General features: G+C 49.7%; 1 protein-coding gene across 1 annotated transcript; it reads right to left on the bottom strand.

Annotated features, from left to right (window-relative positions):
• Positions 1 to 1,507: 1,507 nt before the first annotated feature.
• Positions 1,508 to 17,815, bottom strand: TAF8 (TATA-box binding protein associated factor 8). The gene is made up of 8 exons (XM_065886052.1): positions 17,771 to 17,815; positions 16,838 to 16,994; positions 14,411 to 14,509; positions 14,002 to 14,064; positions 12,496 to 12,620; positions 10,120 to 10,267; positions 8,531 to 8,673; positions 1,508 to 1,651 (listed from the first exon to the last, which is right to left on the bottom strand). Exons 1-8 carry the CDS (start codon positions 17,813 to 17,815, stop codon positions 1,508 to 1,510), a joined length of 924 nt encoding a protein of 307 aa, XP_065742124.1.
• Between the last annotated feature and the right edge of the window lie 4,783 nt (positions 17,816 to 22,598).

Below are 22,598 nucleotides of genomic sequence, written 5' to 3'. Positions count from 1 at the left end.
ACTAACCCAGGATTCTCCTCCTTTACCCTGTGTTAACCTCCAGGTGTCACTGGCATTCCTCTTCCTCCAACTTGGTTTTAAAACCTCTTCCTTTGGAGAACGGTCAAAAGGTATCAGCTTGCCCAGCATCTTTCGTTTTTGGTTTGTAGGGCACATCAAGGATAAAGAGGCAAAGAGGCTGGACAGATTCAGACCTGCAGGCTCTTCTTGGCCCACTTCTGCCATAAGGTGGGCACATGGCCTTCCATCCACGCCAACTTCCAGCAGACCGAACAGGTTTCTCAGCTTTCAGAACATGAGGCTAAGCCCGGCCTTCAAAATCTCATCCCCGCCACCTCTCACCCCCCAGCAAATCCTTTTCCTACTGCATAAAACCAGTGATTCCTCCATCAAATCACAGCATAGTATATCCACTGATGTAGGCTCTTGTCAAAGAAAATCTCTCTTCCCAGGATGGGGCAGCACTTGGTTGTTCCCAAGCACATGGTCCACAGAGGGACAGTAAATGATAAACCCTTCAGGAGAGGGTGCTGCCCTGCTTTAGGGAGCTTTCGTCAGACGCTGGCGAGAGTCAGTACTGCCTTTCATTCTACTCCACACGCATCTGCTTATGCCTCCTGACTCCTGCCGGCCCCACACTGAGGCTGCGATGGGTGGGCCTCCTGTTTCCAACATGTTAAAGGAGGGAAAGTCACCTTCGGTCAGCTCTACAGGGCACGTGGAGCCCAGGTGAGGTGAGAAGTAAGGAGGTTCTAGGATGATAAAATAGGTGCCACAAACTGTCAGTCAATAAAAGGGGTCAGGATATCCTGAAATACAAACCAAGCAAAGTCTTTCCGGCAGTGAGCAACGCAGGCAAAGAGACCTTTCTTTCCTGCCACCTTCCCTGGTCTCCCAGGTTTCAAGGAATCAAGTTCCATGACTATAAACGAAGTCACTGGCTGCCCCTGTGCCCCACGGTATGGCCCGGCTGATTTAAAAAGCCTCATTGTTACCATCGTATCTTCGTCAACCCAAACGTCCAGTGAAAACAGGTAATCTTAATAGAGAGTTTGCTATTAAAATCACGCCCGGTCACACCCTAGAGCCTCGGCTTGTCCCCGAGGCGGCCACCCTCTTCTTCCCTCGAGTGGCTTTAACTCCCCCAGGAGGGTGGCATCCGCGTCTCTCTACAAGGCAGGCTTCCTTCTCAGCTCATGAGAGGGACCTAGAAAGAAGAGGAATCCATGGAGCCCGCCTGGTGGGGGCCCCAGCTGCTCTCCTTCTTGCGGGGGAACAACTGCTGGGCTGTGAGGGTTGGTCCCTGGGCTGCAGGATGCTCAACCTCCATGCAACAAAAGGTACATGCGGGAGATGAGGACGGAGAGGAAAGGGGAAAATATTCCCCTCTCACCAGAGTAGCTCTCCCCAAGGTTCAGAACCACCGGTGAGCCTCTCTTTTCTGCCAAGGAGCAGAGAAGGCCACCTCGGTTGGCCAGGGAGGCCTCTCTGCACCCTGGCCTCCAACTCACTTCTTCCTGCGGATCTTGGGTTTCTTCACAGGCCGCAGATAGGGGTTATCGATGATGTTCTCCTCCCCGTTCCGGCTCCCCGACAAGGAAGGGTTCTGCTGCAGGACAGAGGTGTTCTCCTTCTCGGCTCCAGAATCATCCTTTGAGCAAAAGCCAAAATAAAGCAAAATACCAAATGGCATAAGGAAAGAGATCATGCCCACGGTAAGAACTACTGTTAGCATCCCTTTCATTGAGAAATTAGAAGCCCAAGCACCACCTTCTGGCTAATGTGCCTCTCTCTGCCCCAGACGAAAGGAGGCCAGGCAGCGGCTGCTATCAGAGGAAGGCGAGAGCACCAGCTTTGACACAGTGGAGCACAGAACACCAGACCCTGAACCTCTTCAGAGGCAGGGACAGGACACAAGGAACAGAGAACTGGGAGGGGCAGAGTCAGGGGCTACAATTTAGACGCTTCAGGGAGGACGCCCAGCCTGTGCGGAGTCAAAGGAAAAGAGAAGTGGCTCCCGATGCCCTGCAGGACTGAGAGGTACAGGACTGAAACAAACCACGTGCATAGGGCACCCCCGGACCAAAGCTCACGTAAATCATAATCGACTTTCCCGCAAATTCTCAAATATCTGGTACTTGCAACATGGTACAAATGATCATATCCCAGCAGAGGCCAGAAACTGCTCAAGCCCTGCGAGCTCCCACGAGGGCAAAGCAGCACGTGCGGGCACCCACACAGGAACATCATCCCAAATCTCCACCTGCAGCCCCTGGATCAGGCCTTTTGCTGTTCGTTTTTTGAGGAAAGTGATTTTGGAGAAAAGCTTATAAGTTTGAATATATTCCATATGATCTCAGTTAAAGATTTTTAAAAAATCACAGTGGGATGTAGACATAGAAAACAGTAATATGTTAAAGTTTTACAAACGGCTTCTGGAAATATGGGTGATTGATTCTCCTTTCCTTTTTTGCACTCTCTTCTATTTTCCAAGTTCTTTAAAATGAGCAGAAGCTGCAGGCGAAGGGGATAAAAATCACGCGAAGCAGCTCAGGCCCAGGGGGCTACAAGGGACCAGAAGCAGCTGGTTGGGCTGCGCCCCCTGGTGACAGACCAGTGGTTCTGTCACTGGGATTCCCGTTCTGGAACTTGAGGCAAGAGGACTTGACCTCAACCAGGAGATTATGCTGTCAGAAGACAGCGGGACAGTGGACAGATGGAAGGTTCTCCCATAGGGACCACTGGCCTAGGACGGCGGCGCCAGTCTGGGCTCAATGAGACTGAAGAAAGCAATGACTTTGAGGTTCGGCTGCGTGCCCTCTCACTGCCCATCAGCCCTGTTCTCCCCAGAGACCCAGTTCATCCAGGGCCCCTGTGCTTTCCCTCTCCAACACCCAGTCCGGTGGCACTAGAGTCACTGTGGACCTCCTGGAGGCTCTCTTGAAAGCGAATACCCCAAGATCAGCCTGGCTGGCTCGTGCCAGACTAGGTGCCGGACACAACGTCTGCCCACACCCAGACCTGCCTTGGATACCAGGCTCTGACCTTTCTGAAGTTCTTAACGGCTCGGTTTAGTAGCTCACCCCTACCTCCCTCCTCTCATCTCTCTACAGGAAACGCCCAACCTTCAAAGTTACTGGAAGTTCAACTGTGCCTTAAGTGCTTCCTGAGATGATCAGGGTGGAGGGGACCCAGTCAGGGGTGCCCTGGGATCACTGCTGGAGGCTCCCCCCACTCAGCTCGCTATACCTCATGAGGCCAGGACTTGGGGCACGAGTCATGGGACAACAGGCTTCTCTACTCCCAAGGAGAGCTTCTGGAAATGCCACTTTCTTTGCTGTCTTTGGGGACAGGCAGCCTTGAGATGGGGAGGGACAGGAGGAGTAGACAAAAAAAGTAAAGTACTAAAATGACTGAGATTTGTAAAAAAAGGTGGGAGTAGAAAGGTCTGTCAGGAGCGACCTGGGCCGGGAAAGGCCAGACTCAGGGCACGTTCCTCATGCACCCCCCTCATGCACCCCATGCGCCCTGGGTGACTGCATCTAGCCTCACAGCCTCTACCACCACTTCCACAGCAGCATCCCCCACTTGAACCTCCCCAGCCCTCACATCTCCCTTGACTTCCAGGCCTGCACGGCCACTGTCGCTCAACCACCTGCCATCTCCACGTGGCGGGCAAGCAGGCATCTCAAATTCAACGTGCCTATAACTAAACCACGAGCACAAACAGCTTCTCCCACTGTCTTCCCGTCCTGTCCTCCCAGCTGTCCAAGCCCAAAACTCTGCAGTCACTCCTGCTTGCTTTCTTTCTCTGGCATCCCACAGCCAATCTGTTGGGAAAACTTCTTGGCCTTATCTTCCATATACAGGCAGAATCTGAGCACTTCCACTATCTCTACCGCGACCCCCCTGGTAGGACCTACCAGTGTCTCTTACCCGGATGGACAACAGCCTCCTAACTGGCCTCCCGTCACAGTCCCTCCTCTGCCTGTCCCATTCTCACCAGCGCAGCCAGTGCTCCTTGGAGAAGTTCAGACCTGCCTCTCCTCTGCTCCACACCCTCCCAGCACTCCCACTTCATCCAATGAAAAGACAGCTCTTAAAACTGCTCACAAGGCTCCGCCTGACCTGATCTCTCCCTCCCGTCCCCGTCCCCACCTTCCTCAGTCACACCTCCACTCTCCTTTGTGCTGTTCCCCAGGGCCTTTGCACTGGCTGTTCCCTTTCCAGGACACCCTTCCCCAGAGATCCACGTGGCTCACTCCCTCACCTCCTGCAAGACTCTGCTCAGACGTCACCTTCTCTGTGATGTGTATCCTGAGCACCCTATTTAAAACTGAAACCTCCACCCTTTACCCTGGATCCTCCCCTACTCAGTTTTCCCCCCGTAGCACTTTCATCTTTTACATACTATACAGTGATGCATTTACGTATTACGTCTATGGTCATTCCCCCACTGCCAACACACGGGCTCCCGAGATGCAGCTGTTGTCTTTGTTCTGGTCACTGATGTGTCCCAAGCACTCAGAACAGTATCTGGCACTTACCAGGTACTAAACAAATACTTGCTGAGTACATGAATGGTACATTGTTCAGAAAAGAGTAAAAGTTGAGACACTGGGATTGCCTGCAGAAGGCAGCTCGTTGAAATGTATGAGAAAAGAATCCTCTGATACACCAATTTAAAATGAATAGCCCTGGGACTTCCCTGGTGGTCCAGTGGTTAAGACTCCACGCTTCCACTGCTGGGGGCGCAGGTCTGATCCTTGGTCAGGGAACTAAGATCCCACGTGCTGCGCAGTGTGGCCAATACATAAATAAATAAAATGAATAGCCCCTTCATGTTCCTAGATGGAGTAACCAGAACCAAGTTAAACAAAGTAACTACCTAGCAACAGTCGTTGACAGTTGTGACCTTGATAGATAAAAGAACAATTTAAAACACCAGTTATTGAACTTACCGTAACAATGTCTGTAAATGCTAAAGACAGAAAACAATGTAAACATCCACAAGGGACTGGCTCACTAAGTCCATACAATGGAACAGGAGGAAGCTATGCGGAGGGATGAAGCAGCTCCTCACATACAGCGTACAACGACCACCGAGATATCGTGCAATGACCACCGAGATATCGCCACAAAGAGAGCAAGCAAGGGGAAAGAACTGTTTGTGCTTAAAATAACAATTAAAAAACATCTCTAGAAGGATTCACAAGAGACTGGTGACACTGGTTGCTTTGTAGGAGGGAAAATGGATGACAGGGAACAAGGACAGGTGAAAGACTGTCACCATACATCTTTTCGTACATTCTGAGTCTTAAACATATGATTGTATTTGCCAGTCCAACGAAATAACAAGCCCAACTGACTGTCATAAATTGTTGCTGGAATCCTTTTCTTGCAGTCTTTTTATTTATTTTGTACAGAAGAGCATATGGTCATACAGCAGGGGCAGGGGCAGTGGGTGCCATGAGCTGCCCTGTGCCAGGCACCTGATATGGATGAGCTCATTTTACCTCAGGCTCCTCACTTCCCCCTGAGGGAGGCGTTCCTACTCCTATTTGCATTTGTGAGGAAACAGACTCAGATGCTGGGTCATGAGCTGGAAAGTACCCTGGTCTGGATCTGAGGCCAGGCCAGTCTGACTCCGAGGCTCAGACCTTTCTACTCTTCCAGTCTGGCTTGGCCTCAGGCAGTTCCTGACATCCTTTCGGCCTCGGTTCACTCACCGCCATGACCTCACCTATGTCATTACATTACCCGGGGTTTTAGATAACACATCTGCAAGCCCTTTAGCTGCTTTGTACATATAAAGGGACGGTGATGTTTGTTTAGAAGACTCCGCCTTCTCATAAGGTGGACCTCATCTTAGTCCGTGCCACAATCACCATATCTCAGACCAAATTAACTGAGTCCAAAACAGAAGCGTAGAATGACAAAGCTCCCAGCCCTGATTCTGAAAGGAATAATTCAACATTAAAGAAATGTGTATTCAGGCAAGGGAGACCTTCAGCAAATATTAGAGTCAGCCCTGGCACTCTCCCCCCGCATCCTGGGGCCTCACACCTCAGAGAACACGAGGAACCCTCAGTCCAGCTACAGCCACTGAGCCATCCCTTGCTTAAAAGCCAGGGCCAACCTTAAGGGACGGATGAATGTGGTAACCTGACTCTTAGGGTCCTGTAAGCTTTAAAGGCATTAGAGCTTCAGCAGGTCTGTGACTCTACTTGGCATTTTCTCCCCTGATGCATGAACAAGAGTGGGTCTTATCCTCTTACTTGCCGAGTATAATACAGCGTAACCAGAAAAGAACACCCACCAGTTTCAACGAGCACACCTCCCCGCCGACCTTTGTCTCTGTGCCCACACATTTTATCTCCTATCCTGGCTCTGAAATGTCCACAATAAGGCTAACCCCTCCTTTTGGGCACTAAATCCCATGCCCTCTCCCTTGCCAAAGATCATCATTCCAAAACGTTTCTTTCTCTCCTGCATCAACTTTACCAGATCATTTTCATCAGCATACAAACATCTTGTTATTTATCTTAAAAAACAAATAAGGGACATCCCTGGCAGTCCGGTGGTGAGGACTCCACGTTTCCACCGTGGGGGGGTCCACGTTTGATGCCTGGTTGGGGAACTAAGATCCCCCAAGCTGCAAGGTGCGGCTAAAAATATCAATACATAAAATTTAAAAATAAAAATAAAAAACAAAACACCTCTCTGACCTCCTTAATTCTTCCCCTTTAGTTACCGCTCCATTTTCTCTCCTTCCCTTCACAGCAAAATTCCTTGAAACCGTGGTCTACGTTAATGGAACTTTCTGTGATGATTTAACTGTTCATATCTGCGCTGCCCAGTAGGGTAGCCACGAGCCACAGGTGGCCATTGAGATGTGGCTGGTGTGACCAAGGAACTGAATTTTTAAAATTTAATTTACATCAATTTAGACTTAGATAGCCACATGTGGCTACTGGCCACTGTAATGGACAACACAAGTCCGCACTCACCGACTCCGGTTCCTCTCTTCTCTTTCTCTTTGAATTCACTTGCTCTCATTCTTCCTGAAATTGCCATTGTCAAGGTCACAAACTGCATGCCCGTTGCCAAATCTAATGGGCAACATCTCAGTCCTCACATGACTGGAACTAACTGCAGCTCCAGACACAGCCGATCACCCTCTTCTCCCTGAAACGCCTTCTTCCCTTGGCCTCCGGGACGCCGCAGCCCCCCGCCCCCCCCACACCCCCTCCCTGGTTCCACCACCTTTCCCGCTGTGCCTTCTCCATCTTCTTGGCTGGTTCCTCATCTCCTCACCCTCTGAACAGCGCAGAGCCCCAGGGCTCAGTCCTGGCACCTCTTCTCTATTTTGTCCTCACTCGCCCCTAGGCACTCACCTGGTCTCGTGGTTTAAACACTATCTACGTGCCGAGGACTCCCAGGTTTGCATCTCCTGAGCCCAAAAGCTCCTTGAACTCCAATGCGCCTGTCCACCTTCCTACCTGACCCCACCACCCGTATGTCTAATAAGCATCTCAAACTTACCTCGTGTAAACCTCTACTCCTGGCTTCCCTGCTATACCTGTTCCACCCAACCGTCTCGCCTGTCTTGGCTGAGGGTACTTCCATCTTGCCTGTTGTTCAGGAAAAAACCCTTGCATTTATCTTTGACTCTTTCTCTCACATCCACTCCTTCAGTCGCTTCTGCTCCGAAAATAATCTAGAATCTGACCAAATAATCCACCTGTGTCTTCACCTCTACCACCATCTCTCAGCTTCTTGCACCAGCCTCCCGACTGGTCTGCTTCTGCCCTCACCCTCTGTAGTCCACCCTCGACCCAGCAACCTCACCGATCCCGAGACCCTCCTCTGCTCAGTATGTCCAGGGGCTCCCATCGTACTAACAAAAAGCCCAAGTGCTTAGGTACCCTTAAGACCTGACTTCCCCAGGAGCTCTCTGACCTCGTCCCCTGCTCTCCTCCCCGCTTTTGCTCATGCCACACTGGCCACCCTGATGGCCTTGCCATTCCTCAGCATAACAGCACCCACCTCAGGGCCTTCGCATCTGCTGTTCCCTCTGTGGGGAACGCTCTACTCCCAGATACGTGCGAGCCTTGTTCCCTTCAGGTCTTTACTCACCTGTCACCTTCTCAGTCACCCAATCTAATACCACATCCACCAGGCCCGTACCTACTCCCATCTCCTAATTTCTCACTTTTCCTTAGCTCCATGAGGGCAGGACATTTTGTCTATCTTGCCTCCTGCTAATTCCCTAGCACCTGGCACCTGCCTGACTCTGGCAGGTGCTCGTTCAATGTTTGTTGAATGAATGAATGGATCCCCAGGACACAGACTTATCCCTCGAGCTAGAGACCGTGCCGCAATTGGATCACCACAGGCCCATCATGCAAGTCCCTAACATGGGGCCAGAGACCTGAGGTAGGTCCTGTCCAATCCGCAGGGTGATAGGCAGAGAGCAGCACGGGCTACTGCGGGGGGCGTGCTGAAGCGGGCAGAAGGCAGGACCCACCGTGTTGATGTGAAGAGGGAGGTTCTCTGTGTCTGTCTGCTCATCCTGCTCCGAGGAATCCGTCTCCTCCATTTGTTGCATCTCCAGCTCAGACGGAAGAAGAGCGGTCAGGTAGGGGATGGTGAAAGGCCTGGCAGCAATCACTGGGGGATTGGAAGAGAGGCCGAGAGCCTTAGGACAGATCAGCGAGCAGCAGCGAATGACAGTGATGGCTAACACGCTCGAGCGCTTAGCACAGGCCAGGCAGTGTCCTACAGGCTTTACGTGTTATCTTTAATTCTCGCCTCCACCCTATTAAGTAAGTACAATTAACAACCCCATTTTACAGATGGGGAACCTGAGGCCCGGAGAGGTTACGTGACCTCCTCAAGCACACCGGAAGTGGTGGAGTGGGATTTGAACTCGGGCAATATGACGGCACAGCCTACTTTTACCAAGTACCACTAAAATCAGAGAGAACTAGGGCTGAATCCTAGCAAAGCATCAGCTTAGTGATCTTATACCCAAGGTCAGTTAACCCCCCCAGCCTCATTACTAGAGCAGGGATATGGATCCCTTCAACCTGAAGGACTCAAGTCCCGATAGCGGACTTGAGAACTCTCTGCATGGAAGTATATCCACTGAGCTAGAGGGCACTTCAGGTACATGAGTGACCCAATTCCTCCAAAAAGCACCGAGGCTGAGTAGGAGAAATTATTAAATAAATAAATAAATAAATAAATAAGTAAGTAAATAAGTAAATAAATAAATAATAAAAAGAAAGTCTCTGTGCATACTTCCATGGTAGAATGTCATTATCAGGAGACACTCTAAGATTATTTTTAACATGGCTCAGATATGGAGACAGAAAGAGCTAGGTTTGAATGCTATCTACTCTCCGTGTGACCTTGGGCAAATTACTTCATTTCTCTTCTCTCTAAGCCTTGGCTCCTGGAATGGTGGAAGTAACAGTTCCTAACTCAGAGGCTCACTCGAGGAGCTCATGAGATAACGTAGGGAAAGTGAGCAGCACAGTGTCTGGACTTAGTAACTTAGCCGCTGCGGTTCCGGGGCAAGGCACAGAGCGAGAATCCAACAGGAGCTTGCTGACTGAATGAATCATCTAAACCAATCTCCCTCACTCCCCTTTGGAAACACTGAGGCCTGTGGAGAGGAAGACACTTGGTCACACAGTGAAACGATAGTGCTGAGATGAGAAATTATATGGTGAGTCCTGTGAGAGGACGTAGTGAAGGCAAAGCCTGGCAGAGGTTCTTTAACTGCCCTGCCCCCTGCCACCAGGGTCCTTCTACCACCAGGGCTGCCCCTTCTGCTAATGAGCCTCTCTGATGCCTGGGGCTCAGTCACCCTCGAGGTAACCTCAACTCAATGCACTTCAAGTGCCCAATCCCAACAGAGGCCATTACTGTTTTGGAGTCATCAGTTAGGGACAGGCCCTTAAGACCTAGAAAAAGGAGCCAGAAATGAAGAACAAGTTCCACAAGACAAGGACAAAGCTTATTCGTTTTTTCCAATGACACAGAGAGAGAGGGAAGGTGGGGCGATGATCTCAAAGGACAAGCCAGGGTCCACAGAGGGGAGACACTCACAGGGAAACGTGCTGACGTCATCTTTGAAAAGACTCTGGGTCTCGCCGGTCTTGGCCATAAAACGGGTGAGTGCCCGCTCCACGTCTCGTCTCTGGGATGCGGCCTTCTCCCGCAGGACCTGATAGTCCGACACAGGCTCACGGTACGTCTAAAGGGAGAACAGCAAAGACACTAGAGAAATACCAATGACTACACTGCCCTCCTCGGGTTCCTGCCTTGCTGTTGCTCTGTCCTCCCACCCTTTAAATGACCCCTACCATCACTGAGAGCAGAGATCCCCAAGGGCAGAGGAAGGGCAGAAAGAAACAATATAACTATGATTAACATTTACTTTGAATCTTAAAAGTTAAGAAATATACAAACATTTACATTTACGTGATCCCGGGCCTTCATTTAGCTCCAGCAACAGCTGGACTCAGGCAATTCTCAGCCCCACACACCTGCTGGGGAAGCCCTGCCGGGGACCACCCAGGGGCCCTCAGTGTAACATGACAACAGAACTTTCTGACATGTCTGAAGTCTTCCCAAGATGAAGAATTTGACAGGATTCTGAACACGCTGGTTAAACACATTAAAATGCAAGGTCTTACAATTATTTTTAAGATAACCGTTTGACATTTAAAAAGTTGGAAATTTAATAGGAAAATTTTAACGTAAGTCTTCAAATAATTGGTAGATGAGAATGAAAAAAATTAGTTTTATGATTTATTAAGGGCAGCCTAAGATCCCACCTATCTTTGTACTGTACCTTTTTCAACTATGACAGCTGTGAAAGTATCAAAATAAATTGAATTTAGAACCAGACCTCCTACTTCGTATTCCACCAGGTATTAAACCAAGATTTCAAAGAATACAAAAGCTGAGGCTATAACATGGCTGCCACGAAAAAGGAGCACCAGTTTCCTGAATCCTTAATAAGGGTCAGATGATCTTTCAACGTACGTTGTTTCCGTACTGTGTTACGTTATAACAGTCACGTAAACGAGCAAACAAATACTGAAGTGTGTGCTTAACGCTGTACTGACAGACATATGCTACAAAAGAGCTAGAGACTGCTGTGGGTTGAATTATAGCCCCCTAAGAAAAAGACGTGTGGAAGGCCTAACCCCCAGGACCCCAGAATATGATCTCATTTGGAAATAGGGTCATTGCAAGATGTAATCAGTTAACATGAGGTCATATGAGTAGGGTGGTAAGAATCCGATATGACTGGTGTCCTTATAAGAAATGGCCACGTGAAGACGGAGATACAGAGAGAGGGCCGTGTGAAGAGGAAGACTGGAGTGATGCATCTACAAGCCAAGGGGTGCCACGAACTGCCTAGAAACCACCTGAGGCTGGGCAAAGGTTTCACAGGGAGCCTGCCGACACCTTGATTTTGGACTTCTAGCCTCTGGAACTACAGGATAATACATTTCTGTTGTTCTAAGGCACCGAGTTTGTGGCACTTTACAGCAGCCCTAGGACACTAATACAGGAAATCCTGGTCAAGAGCAATGGCCGCCTTGCAATGGTGGCTGACCACCTGCTCCTTTCCCCCCGTATCCTGAGGTGTGGAAAAATCTCCTGGAGGACTTGCCCCAACCCTGCATCGTGGCCATATTTGCACCAGGACGCAGTGTGGAGGTGGGGACACAGGAAGCGAGCAGAAGAGCCTCTGGGGACTCCTATGCACACTGTACCTTCCCAAAGGAAGGTGAAATTGCTAGAAGGCAAATTGGAACACGGAGGACATGTTCGGAGGACATCTGAACTAAGGAGGACAACTAGACTTGTCCCATACAGACCCAGAGCTCACAGTTACGATAAGTTCCATTTCATATTACCAAGTTTCATTTATTGTTTTTTTTGGGGGGGGCCACACCATGCAGCTTGTGGGATCTTAGTTCCCAGACCAGGGATTGAACCCAGGCCCTCAGCAGTGAAAGCACGGAGTCCTAACCACTGGACTGCCAGGGAATTCCCCCAAGTATGTTTTAAGTAACTCTTTCCCTGATTTCAAAAATAACTCTTACCTATTATGGAAAATTTGGGAAACCCAGAAAAGCACACACAAAACAACAGTTACCTATAATCCCACCCAGAATTACTACCAGCATTTTGTGGAATGTGTCTTTGCTCTACGTGGCTAGGTACTTCTGTGTTTGGGTGGGACAGGCGAAACGGTGCCACTTTCAGCTTATTTATTAAGTATATTTTTGCCAGCAAACTGGAGTAGATAATTCTCCTTTGCCGAATTGTTTTCCAGTGAGGAAAGACATTCTGAGTTCTGAACTACCCTGTGACCAAAAAACTTCTGGACTCCAGTCTGACAGCCAGGAAAATGGAGTCTGCTTTTGCGTCAGTCACAGCCCCCAGGGTGGCCTTGTCACTCACCGGAGTTTTGATGTAGGTGTGGGGGTCAGGGAACTCGGGAAAATGGCTGGGGATGTGTGGCGGGTGGGGTCGGTTCTGTCCTGCAGTGAGGGCCTTGGGGGTCACCGGCTGATTGGTCACTGGAGCTGCAACAGAGTCACCGGCGGTTACTCTTCCACCCAAGGCCTCGCGTCTCTACCCACACCCTCCTTTTCTCAAAGTAAATCCTGGACCTCAATGTTCTATGCAACAGGCACTTTGTAATTCTACCAATAAAAGGCCTTTAATGGCCTGAGGACCTGAAAAGGTGCCTCCGCCCCCCAACAACACCCGGCACGGCATGACCTGGGGTGACATTCCCATCTACAACAATCCTGACTGCATGCCTCTTGGGGCGGTGAGTGCGGGGCTGAGACAAGCTAACTACACAAAGAGCAGGTTGAGGACCTAAGGAAGTTAGGTGGGCTGCTAAGTCCTTTCAAGAACCCAGTTAACAAAGACAGACATGGAGCCAGGGTAAGTTAAGCGAGGGCCAATGAAAGCAAGAGGGGTTGAAAATGGCACCTTTCACTGCCACTTTGAGAGGAGCATCTTAAAACGATATCAGCTGGACTTCCCTGGTGGTGCAGTGGTTAAGAATCCACCTGCCAATGCAGGGGACGCAGGTTCTATCCCTGGTCCGGGAAGATCCCACACGCCGCGGAGCAACTAAGCCCGGGCACCACAACTACTGAGCCTGCGCTCTAGAGCCCGAGAGCCACAACGACTGAGCCTGTGTCGTGCTGCAACTACTGAAGCCCACGCGCGCGTAGAACCCGTGCTCCGCAGCAAGAGAAGCCACCACAATGAGAAGCCCGTGCACCACAACGAAGAGTAGCCCCCGCTCGCCGCAACTAAAGAAAGCCCGTGCACAGTAACAAAGACCCAACACAGCCAAAAAAGAAAAGATGCCAGCCTGAAAGGAGTGATGGAAAAAAAAATCTAGTGAATTCTCCCGAGGTCCTGCAAACCCACACTAGTTACTCCAATCAACTCAGTTTATGGCACTCAGTGTATCTAAGGCAGAGATCATCAGACTTTTTGTATAAAGGGACAGGAAGTAAATATTTCAGGTTTTGCAAGCTGTGCAGCCTGTCACAACTACTTAACTCTGCCATTACTGCATGAAAACAACCATAGATAATAAGTAAACATGGCTGTGTACCAACAAACAAAAAAGTTTATTTACAAAATAGGAGGTGGACCACGTTAGGCCTATAGGCCATAGTTTACTGACCCTTGATCTAAGCAAGAACAAGCACTCTCACATTTTTCAAGTAGCATCGAGATGGTTCACCTTTCTGGTGACTGGACTTCACATCCTAATCTGACTAGCCCAAATAACGATTACATGGTAGGTAGCCCCAAATAATGGAAGGGAGCCTGCAACGAGGTAGTAGCTACACACCAATCTCTGCCCTAGTCAACCAATTCATTCCACCAGCATTAACTGAGCACTCCTGAGTACCTCAGTTCAGAGTCACTTACGGGCAGTGATGACCATCCTCTGAGACCGTTTTGCATAAGCAGGGAGAGTGTCCACATTGAAACCTAAGAAACAGGAGAACAAAAATCACTGCCCAGACCACTGGATACTGAACATGGAAGGGGAAGTAATACTGTGGTGAAATAGTTTAAACTCCCAACTCAAAAGCTTTGCTGCCGCTCAAAAGAAGCTCCAGCAGAATCCCCGAAGAGGGAGTTAGGAGGCCTCTTAAAGGGGTTCAGAGGAACCCTCTTTTGATAACTCTCTCAAGCTAAAAGCAAACCAGGAGACTCATGAGGGGATTTAAGAATGCTCAGCAGAGGGGGCTGCCTCCTGGGGACTCCTCTCTCTCTCTCTCTCATGCCTCCAACTCAGCTGCACTGAAGAAATGGAAACTGGAGGTGTACTCACCCATCTCGACAAGTGTGACCACAATATCTGACAGCGTGGGCTGCGTCCTGGCCGTGTGCTCACAGTAAGACTTGGCACTCCTCCCAATTTCTGAAATGTCTAGGAAAGGATCAAAGGCAGAAAGTCTTACTCTCAGTTCCCAAACAGTTAAACACAGAATTGCCATGTGAGCCAGCAATTCCACTCCTAGATATCCACCCAAGTGAACGGAAAACAGGGACTCAAACAGAGTGCATGATGTTCATAGCAGCACTACTTGTGCATCCATGTTCATAGCAGCACTATTCACAGTAGACAAAAGGTAGAAATAACCCAGTGTCCATCCACAGATGAATGGATACATAAAATGTGGTCTATCCATATAATGGAATATTATTCAGCCTTCAAAAGGAATGACATTCTGATACAAGCTACAACATGAATAAACGTTGAAAACATCATGCTAATGAAATAAACCAGACAGTCAAATATTTTAAGATTCCACTTATATGAGGTATCTAGAAAAAAAAAACTCAGGGCTTCCCTGGTGGTGCAGTGGTTGAGAATCTGCCTGCCAATGCAGGGGACACGGGTTCAAGCCCTGGTCTGGGAAGATCCCACATGCCGCGGAGCAACTGGGCCTGTGAGCCACAACTACTGAGCCTGCACGTCTGGAGCCTGTGCTCCGCAACAGGAGAGGCCACGACAGTGAGAGCCCCGCGCACCGCGATGAAGAGTGGCCCCTGCTCGCTGCAACTAGAGAAAGCCCTCGCACAGAAACAAAGACCCAACGCAGCTAAGTAAATAAAATTTATTTTAAAAAAAATTCAGAGACAAAAAAATTGATTAGGGGTTACCAGGAGTTGGGAGGAACGAGGAATGGGGAGTTACTGTTTACGGATACAGTTTCTGTTTAGAATGATGAAAAAGTTCTGGAAATGGATAATGCTGATGGTTGTACAACATTGTGAGTATATTTAACACTACTGAATTGTACACTGAAAAATAATTAAAATGGTAATTTTATGATACGTACATTGTGCCACCACAAAAAAAAAAAAGGTCTTATTATCTGGTTGTCAAGTTTTTGTTTCTTCTACCTGAAGCTGAACCTCTTTTCAGCCATGCTAAACTCCTTCAGGGGAACGGGGAAGCATGAAGCTGGGCTCCATGAGTGGGTTTCAGAGGTAGACGGGCAGCTCCAGGAAAATTCTGAAATTGTGAATTTTACATACAAAAGAGCCTTTTTCTGGGATGGGTCCACAAGTCAAAACCATTTTCATAATAAAACGAGACATCCTTTGACTTTTTTAGTCTCATTCTCTCATGCAGTTTTCCGGAGGCTATGTCCCCTATGATGATGACATCATGGCTCTGCTGGATAATGGAATGTGTGCTTGTGCATTCTTAGGTTTTAAAATGTTCTCAGTTTTATTTTCTAATGTGACAAAAATCTCTATATATAGAGCCCATGTACACAAAATTCCTCGGGGTCCTCAATATTTAAGAGTCTAATGGGGTTTGATGGCTGCTTTAGGAAAACATTTGGTATCTTGAAGTTCCAAACATCAGCTGCAGAGAGTCACCTCAACCCAGATCACAACCTTCCTGGGGCAGCCCACATCTAGTGACTGATCAAGACCAGACTACAAAGGCAGGGCTTTGGGGGACTGATGTCAGATACTCTGATGGGCAATAATTGCTCCAGAGCACCCCACTGAGTTGGCCAATTCTTTGTTTGGCCTGTACTGCAGCTCAACTTCTCTCTCTGCCTAAACTCTTCTCTCCCTTCCATTCATAGGGTTGATTCCGCCCTCAAACACCTTAAATACCCACAACCCTCATTCCATCCTCCCTCCAAAGGCCCAAAGAGGGAAATACAATGTACATGCACAAGCCTATGTGAGACCGTTCCAGGCTCCTAAACCTCAAGATACTTCCTTTCAAAAGAGCGTTTTTTTCTTTTTTCCATTTTCTAAAACTTATTCACCCTCACTCTTTGTATCACATAATATAGCATTTGATTATATAATGTGCAGCATCTATTTCACGGGAATTAATCCTGACTCTCCAATGAAACTGTAAGTTCTTTGAGCATAGAGAACAAACAGCAATAATAACAGCACCTACAAGTCATCGAGAGCTTACAACGTTCCCAGCTTTGACTGCTTTACATATACATCTCACTTATACTCAAAACTCCAGGAGGTACAAATTATTATTCCTTTTCACAAAGGAGGCAACTGAGGTTCAGGAGGTCGAGTGGTTAACCCAAGCTATTAGGTAGCAGAGTGATGACCTACACCCAGGTCTATCTGATTCTAAAGCCTGTAAGTCACTTAACAATGTTCTTCTTTTTCTTAAATCCTCTCTAACACTATCACAATGCAGGACACAGAACAGATGTTTGGTTGACTCGAGGAAGGCCTATTGTTTCCTGGTACTTACAGCTCTGCAGCATCTCTGTCAATGTTTCCACAGATGCTTTCTCAGCACTCTCAAACCCTGCCTCTGTCAGCAGGGAGCTCACAACCACTTGCAGGGTTCGCCTTCGGGCCAGATGGTAGTTATCAGCAGGGTTAGTGGACTGTTTACTTCCTGATCTCTGTGAATCAGCAGCCCAGAAAGAGAAAACGTTTTCATCCAGAGGACAAGGATGCAATCACAGAGTTCACATACTGCCAACGGCAAGCAAAGGTTCTTTTGCTAAATACTTATTTATTAGTGCTTAATAAGATGTGGTAGTCCCTGATGTTTAGACTTACAGCTCTTGGCCAAATGAGTAATAACTGAGCACCCCGGGGGCTCTAAATTCGGAGACAGCCTTTCTGCCTACCTAATACTTACAATTCCAATAACAAAACGGCTGTTTTCTACTTTCTATTTTAGCAGATTATCAGAATATATAGCTGAAGAAACACGCACGATGGGATTGAACTCATATCCATCTCCCAGAAAAAAAGTGACCTCTCTCTTGTTCCTTCCACCTCCACACCATTTTGCTAACGAGGAAAATTAAAACAACAAACAACACATGATGCTAAGTAGAGGACCTACAAGTAGGAAGTATTTTGAAACGGGAATCCCTCCCAACTTTGGCGAGCCAATAAGAAGGCGAAAGCGGCCTCGTTGCACCAATCAGGAGGTGTTCCGGGCTCCCAACCCCCAACAGAGAACGGGCCAATCAGTATACAAGTCCACCAACTCAGGAGGCAACCGCAGAGTCTCGAGAAAGGGGTCACGTACGACCTGAAAGACCCTCCTCCACTCAGAGCTCATGGTGGGGCTGGATTTCTGGGTATAAGATTGTAGCCCAGGCTAGGGGAAAGTTACAGAATGCCCCGACTCTCTCGGCTTCGGCCTCGCGCCTCCCGCCCTTACCGTTCCGGAGCTGCCAGCCCCGGCAGTGGCCGCCGCGTCGGCCATCTTGCTCTAGCGTAATGTGCATGAGCGCAGGGCAGGATGGGGCTTGTAGTCACCGGGCGGGGAGGAGCGGCTAGGGGGCGGGGCGACACGCGCCCCTCTGGGCTTTCCTAGGCCCAGCGGGGTCGGGAGGGTGTGTTGGTTGACCCCGCTCACTTGGCCTTCTGTGAGCGGTGCGTTCAGTAAGCCCCGGAAGTGGCCAGGAAAATGAGCTCTCGGTTTTACACCTATTTTGAAATGAAGTCGCTTTTCGTAAAAAGCATATCCCTGGAACACTCCAAAGGTGCTTGATAGCAACCTCTGCCTGGGTCCCGCTGGGTCCCCATCATTTACTCTCTAGGGGAGGGGTCTGGGATTCTGTATTCTTAAAACCTCCAGGTGATTCTTCTGAGCGGGAAATTTGGGGAAACCTTGTTTTGTGCTGGCGGTCCCGCAGCCCACTTGGAACTAGATCCCAACAGCCACCCAGTCCAGGGGTTCCAACGCATCCCGCTGCCTTCTCGCCGTGTATTAATCCGTAGGTATTTGTCGGGCGAGCCGGGAAGCGCCGGCGGTAAGAGGCTGTCCCTTGCCCGCCTTACTCCCGGGCCGTTGCGTCAACGTGGTGCGTGTGGTTTTCTGCGGTTCACTCGCGGGTCAGCCTCTCCGGATGGGAGTCCTTCGTGCACCACGCCTCATTCGTCTCCGTTTGCGGGTGTCTGGCAGGGCGCAGAAGCTGGGTTCGAATCCCAGCACTCGGCAGCTGTGGGATTTCGGGCACATTACCTAATCTCACTGTGCCTCGGTTTCGTCTTTTGCGAAACTGGGATGGGATGGATAGCAGGGGGCAAATGAGCTAATACACTCAAAGAGTCTATCACTGTGCAGACGTAGAGTAAGAGGTCAAGAAGCAGCGCCTAATGTTATTTCCTGAGCGAGTGGATGAGTGGAAGACGCTCACAGGCAGATGTCTGGAAAACTGCGCCGCGCCTGCCCGCGGGGCGCACCTGCGCCTGGGGGGCACCCCCGCCCCTCACCGGGGGAACGTGCAGCGGGATGTGCGGGCTGGGGTCGCTGCGCAGGCTGAGCCGCCGGGGGGAGTCGGGGCCCAAACCTTAGCTGAGCGGAGCACCCAGCCCCTTTGTCTCCCCCGCCCCCTCTTCCCCACTTCCTGCCCAGCTTTAAACTCGGGATTGGCGGCGCGGCGGCGACTTTGTAAACACGCCGCGCCTGCGGCGGTGGAAACTGGTTCTGTTTGGGCGCCTGGGGGAGGGGTGCACGCCCCTCGCCGTGGCTGGAGGTGGCGACCCCCTCCCCATCTCCCCAAAGACAGAAGCGAGAGGCAGCGGGAGAGAGTGTGTGCAGCCACAGTCGGTCCTCCGGGGGGCTCACCTGCCGAGGAGGTAGGCTCGAGGGCTGGAGAAGCCAAGACAGATGGGTGTCAGCGTCTGCCCTCTTCGCTGGAGCCTCCAAGCTGAGGCTGGACACCTGGGCGGGGGGGTCTGAGGTGGGGGGGTTAAGAAGGTCATGGTGTCCTCATCACCTCCCGGTTGTCTCTCAAAGCTCGGGTCAGTTTCTTTCTGAGTTGCACGTGGCTGAAGGGCGGAGAAGCCCCCCAAAGCCCTGAGCTTTCTCTGTGTCTGCACAGCCACCCTCCAAGCTGATCTGGAAGCCCAGTGACCTCACTGGGCTGTCTGTTGTCGTTCTTCATACCTCAGAGATGAGGTGGGAGGCGGAAGGAGGGCAGAAGCCGTGTGGGCAGGGAGCCTTGGGGTCATCCCGCCAGCCAGGGCCGAGGGAGGAGGCCAGAGGACAGGACTGGAAAGAGGGACCTCTCAGTGGTGGTCCCTCTGGTGTCTGATGGGTACGCAAGTGACGGCCTTACCCTCTTCTGTGTCTTTTAATGTGTCAACAAGAGGAATAACTGAAGAAATTGGTTGCTGTTACTGAGGGAGCCTTAATGTATTCATGTGCAAACATTGAGCACCTACTGTGTGTGGGATTGGATGGGATGCTGAGCGCGCAGTGATGTTATTCATCCGCAGTGATCTCGCCTGAGTCATAGAACAACAGAGACAAAGTGTCACGTTGGGGTGGCTGGGAAGGCTTCAGAGAGAAGAGGACATTTGAGTTGGTTCTGAATGATGAATAGTCACCAGGCAGAGAAGTGGGGGGAAGTCTTTGTGGGAACTTACTAATTCTGCAGAGCTGGACTGAACCCTGACTGTGGTGTTGGGCGTTGGGAAACAATAGGGACCCAGAAACAGCTCTTCCTCTCTTTAACCCACTGTCTAGACCTGAAGAAGAGATAGGAATGAACTGGATGAATTCAGGGAAAGGCATGTTTCTGGGCTGGTCCCCAAGACCCCAGAAATTCCCAGCTAGGTGCAGCTGGGAGAGTCTACCCCAGGGTGATGTAACAGTCATACAATCCTGGGGCACCCTCCCCCCATCCCTGGTTGCTAGGACTGTTTCTTCTAACAAATCCTTGCTCTCTGCCCCCCCCCTCAATTCTCTTTGGAACTAGACATGAGTGAAAAGAACTGGATCTACCATTGCTTTCCTGAAGATTCTTCTGCTCTTTCAATTCCCAGGCTCGTTTGAGAGATGGCTGACATGGTGAATTCTTTCACCACCTGTTTGCTGTGGCTGCACTGTCTGCACAGGCTAGATATTGGGGATATAATGGTGAGCAAGTCAGAGCTTCTACTACCCTGGAATTTAGGAGCAAAAGCATATCTGAGAATTCCAGCAGGATCCGTCCTTGAGACCATGATCTCCATGATCCCAAGTGGCTTTTCTTTCCCATTTCCTTCCTTCAAAGGTTCAGAATACTAGCTAAGGCTTATATAGCACTGTCAGGTACTCTTCTAAATGTTTTAGATGTAATGTCTCATTTAATCCTCCTAACAGTTCTATGAGGTAAGCACTAGGCTTATCTCCATCTTATAGATGAGGAAACTCAGGCATGGAGGAGATAATTTTCCTAAAGAGGACAGGGTTGGGATTTAAACCCGGGTCACTTGACTTGGGAGATCCTGTTCTTAACCATTTGGCTAGCCTGCCTCCTTGACTGACCACATGGAATGTGCCCTTGAGCCAGGGGCTTAGGAATTTCCAAAAGGGAGGCTATGGTCCTGTGTCTCGGGAGATACAGAGGAGAGCAATCTGTTAGCTGAGTGTGGGCACTGGTGCTGTTTACAGGGAGCCCCAGCAGGCCTGGAATTGTGGAGACTACACAGAGCTGGTATCCTTTCCTAATGGCTGTGTGTGTGTGTGTGTGTGTGTGTGTGTCTGTGTCTGTTTTCTCCTGAGTAAGCCTCAGTCACCAAGAGGAACAAATCAAGGTTTCATGCAAGAAAGATGCATGGAGGTGATGTGCCAGAATCTGGGGAGATGAGAAACCAAGATACCTCTTTTGCTGGGAATCTTTAAGAGCAGAGACCCTCATATTCTAGATTCCAAGGGGAACAATCCAGCTTTGTAGCTGAGTAAGGAAGATGGTCAGGGAGTAGAAGCAATCTTAAGATGCACACCTTACTTCCTCACAGCTGTTGCATCCCAAAGCTGCATCCACGCATCTGACCCCATCCCTCTAGGCAGACCGGGACTTGCCCATGATGCCAGCCGGGCCACAGGGCAGAGGTTCCATGGATTCCAGCCATTTTTCCACTACTTTTCTGAAACTCTAGATTTCTCACATTAGCCCTCTAAACAGATCTGGGGAGGCCCAGAGGCTGTCCTTCTCTGCCTGCAGTCAAACTACCTCTAGCCTCTACCTTTGAGGGAGGGGTGTGGGTTGGGGGGATGGGTGTTGATGCTGGGAGTTGAGGGTAGAGGGCGGCCACACCGAGATCACTGGTAAGCAGGATGTGAAGGTCAGAACTATGTGGACCTCTAGGCCACTCCTCTACACAGACACCCTCCTTCCTTCTCATCATAGGGTGGGGTGCGATGGAAGCCTCAGCAAGCCCCAGCCCCCTGCCCCAGGCGCTGTTCTCTAGGTTGAGAACAGGTTGTACTCTTGAGAAACCACAAGAGGAAGTTTAGGGAGGGCTGGGGGTGGGGAAAGTTCTGGGGCCCCTGCCAAGTTTCCCTTTCTCTGCTGAGCCGGAGGTGTGTTTATTTTGGTGTGTTTCTCTTGCCTTCAAAGACATTTAAATTTTAAACCCTCTGAGTGTCAAAGAACTGTCAAGGCCCGCCCGTGTTTATGTGTGTGTGTGTGTGTGTTTATGTGTGGGTCGGTGGGGGTGTGGAGGTGGTCAGACACCCCTGGAAATGGGATTGCAACAAGGTACTCATTTGTTGGATTTCACCTGGGATTTGTGCTAGATGGGAAAGGCTAACTCCACAAAGTCTTCTTTTTTCCTCTCTGCCCTTTCACCTTACTCTTCCTCAAAGTGCTCCCTACAGCCCCAAACATGAGAAAAATGTGTTTATAATGGCCACATAGGAGCTGACTGATGTTGCCAGGAGCTGTCCTAAGTGTCCTACCTGCCTTATCTCATTTGATATTCACCGTAACTCCAGGTAGTAAATGCCTCTATTCCCAATTTATAGATGAGGAAACTGAAGCTCAGAAAGGCTTAGAAGCTTGCCTGAGGTCACACAGCTAGTAAGTGGCAGAGCCCAGATTTGAACACTGGTCTATCTGACTTCAGAGGCTGTGCTCTTGACATCTATTTAATTCTCAAATTAGAGCATCAACTTCCCCAACATATCAGACCCTGCACAATAGGAGGTTGAGATCCAAAGGTGTTTTAAAATGGTGCTACTAGTGTGTGTGGGGAGTGGTTTGGGTATAGAA

This window comes from Phocoena phocoena, chromosome 10 (genome assembly GCF_963924675.1).
Source record: "Phocoena phocoena chromosome 10, mPhoPho1.1, whole genome shotgun sequence".
Taxonomy (NCBI): domain Eukaryota; kingdom Metazoa; phylum Chordata; class Mammalia; order Artiodactyla; family Phocoenidae; genus Phocoena; species Phocoena phocoena.
This window is presented reverse-complemented; position numbering and strand designations above follow the sequence as displayed.

Coding starts and splice junctions, on each gene's coding strand:
- TAF8 (XM_065886052.1), bottom strand. CDS start 17,815: ATGGCCGACGCGGCGGCCACTGCCGGGGCTGGCAGCTCCGGAACG. Junction 16,995..17,770: donor GGGCTGGCAGCTCCGGAACG/GTAAGGGCGGGA, acceptor GCTGATTCACAG/AGATCAGGAAGTAAACAGTC. Junction 8,674..10,119: donor TGACGTCAGCACGTTTCCCT/GTGAGTGTCTCC, acceptor CCAATCCCCCAG/TGATTGCTGCCAGGCCTTTC.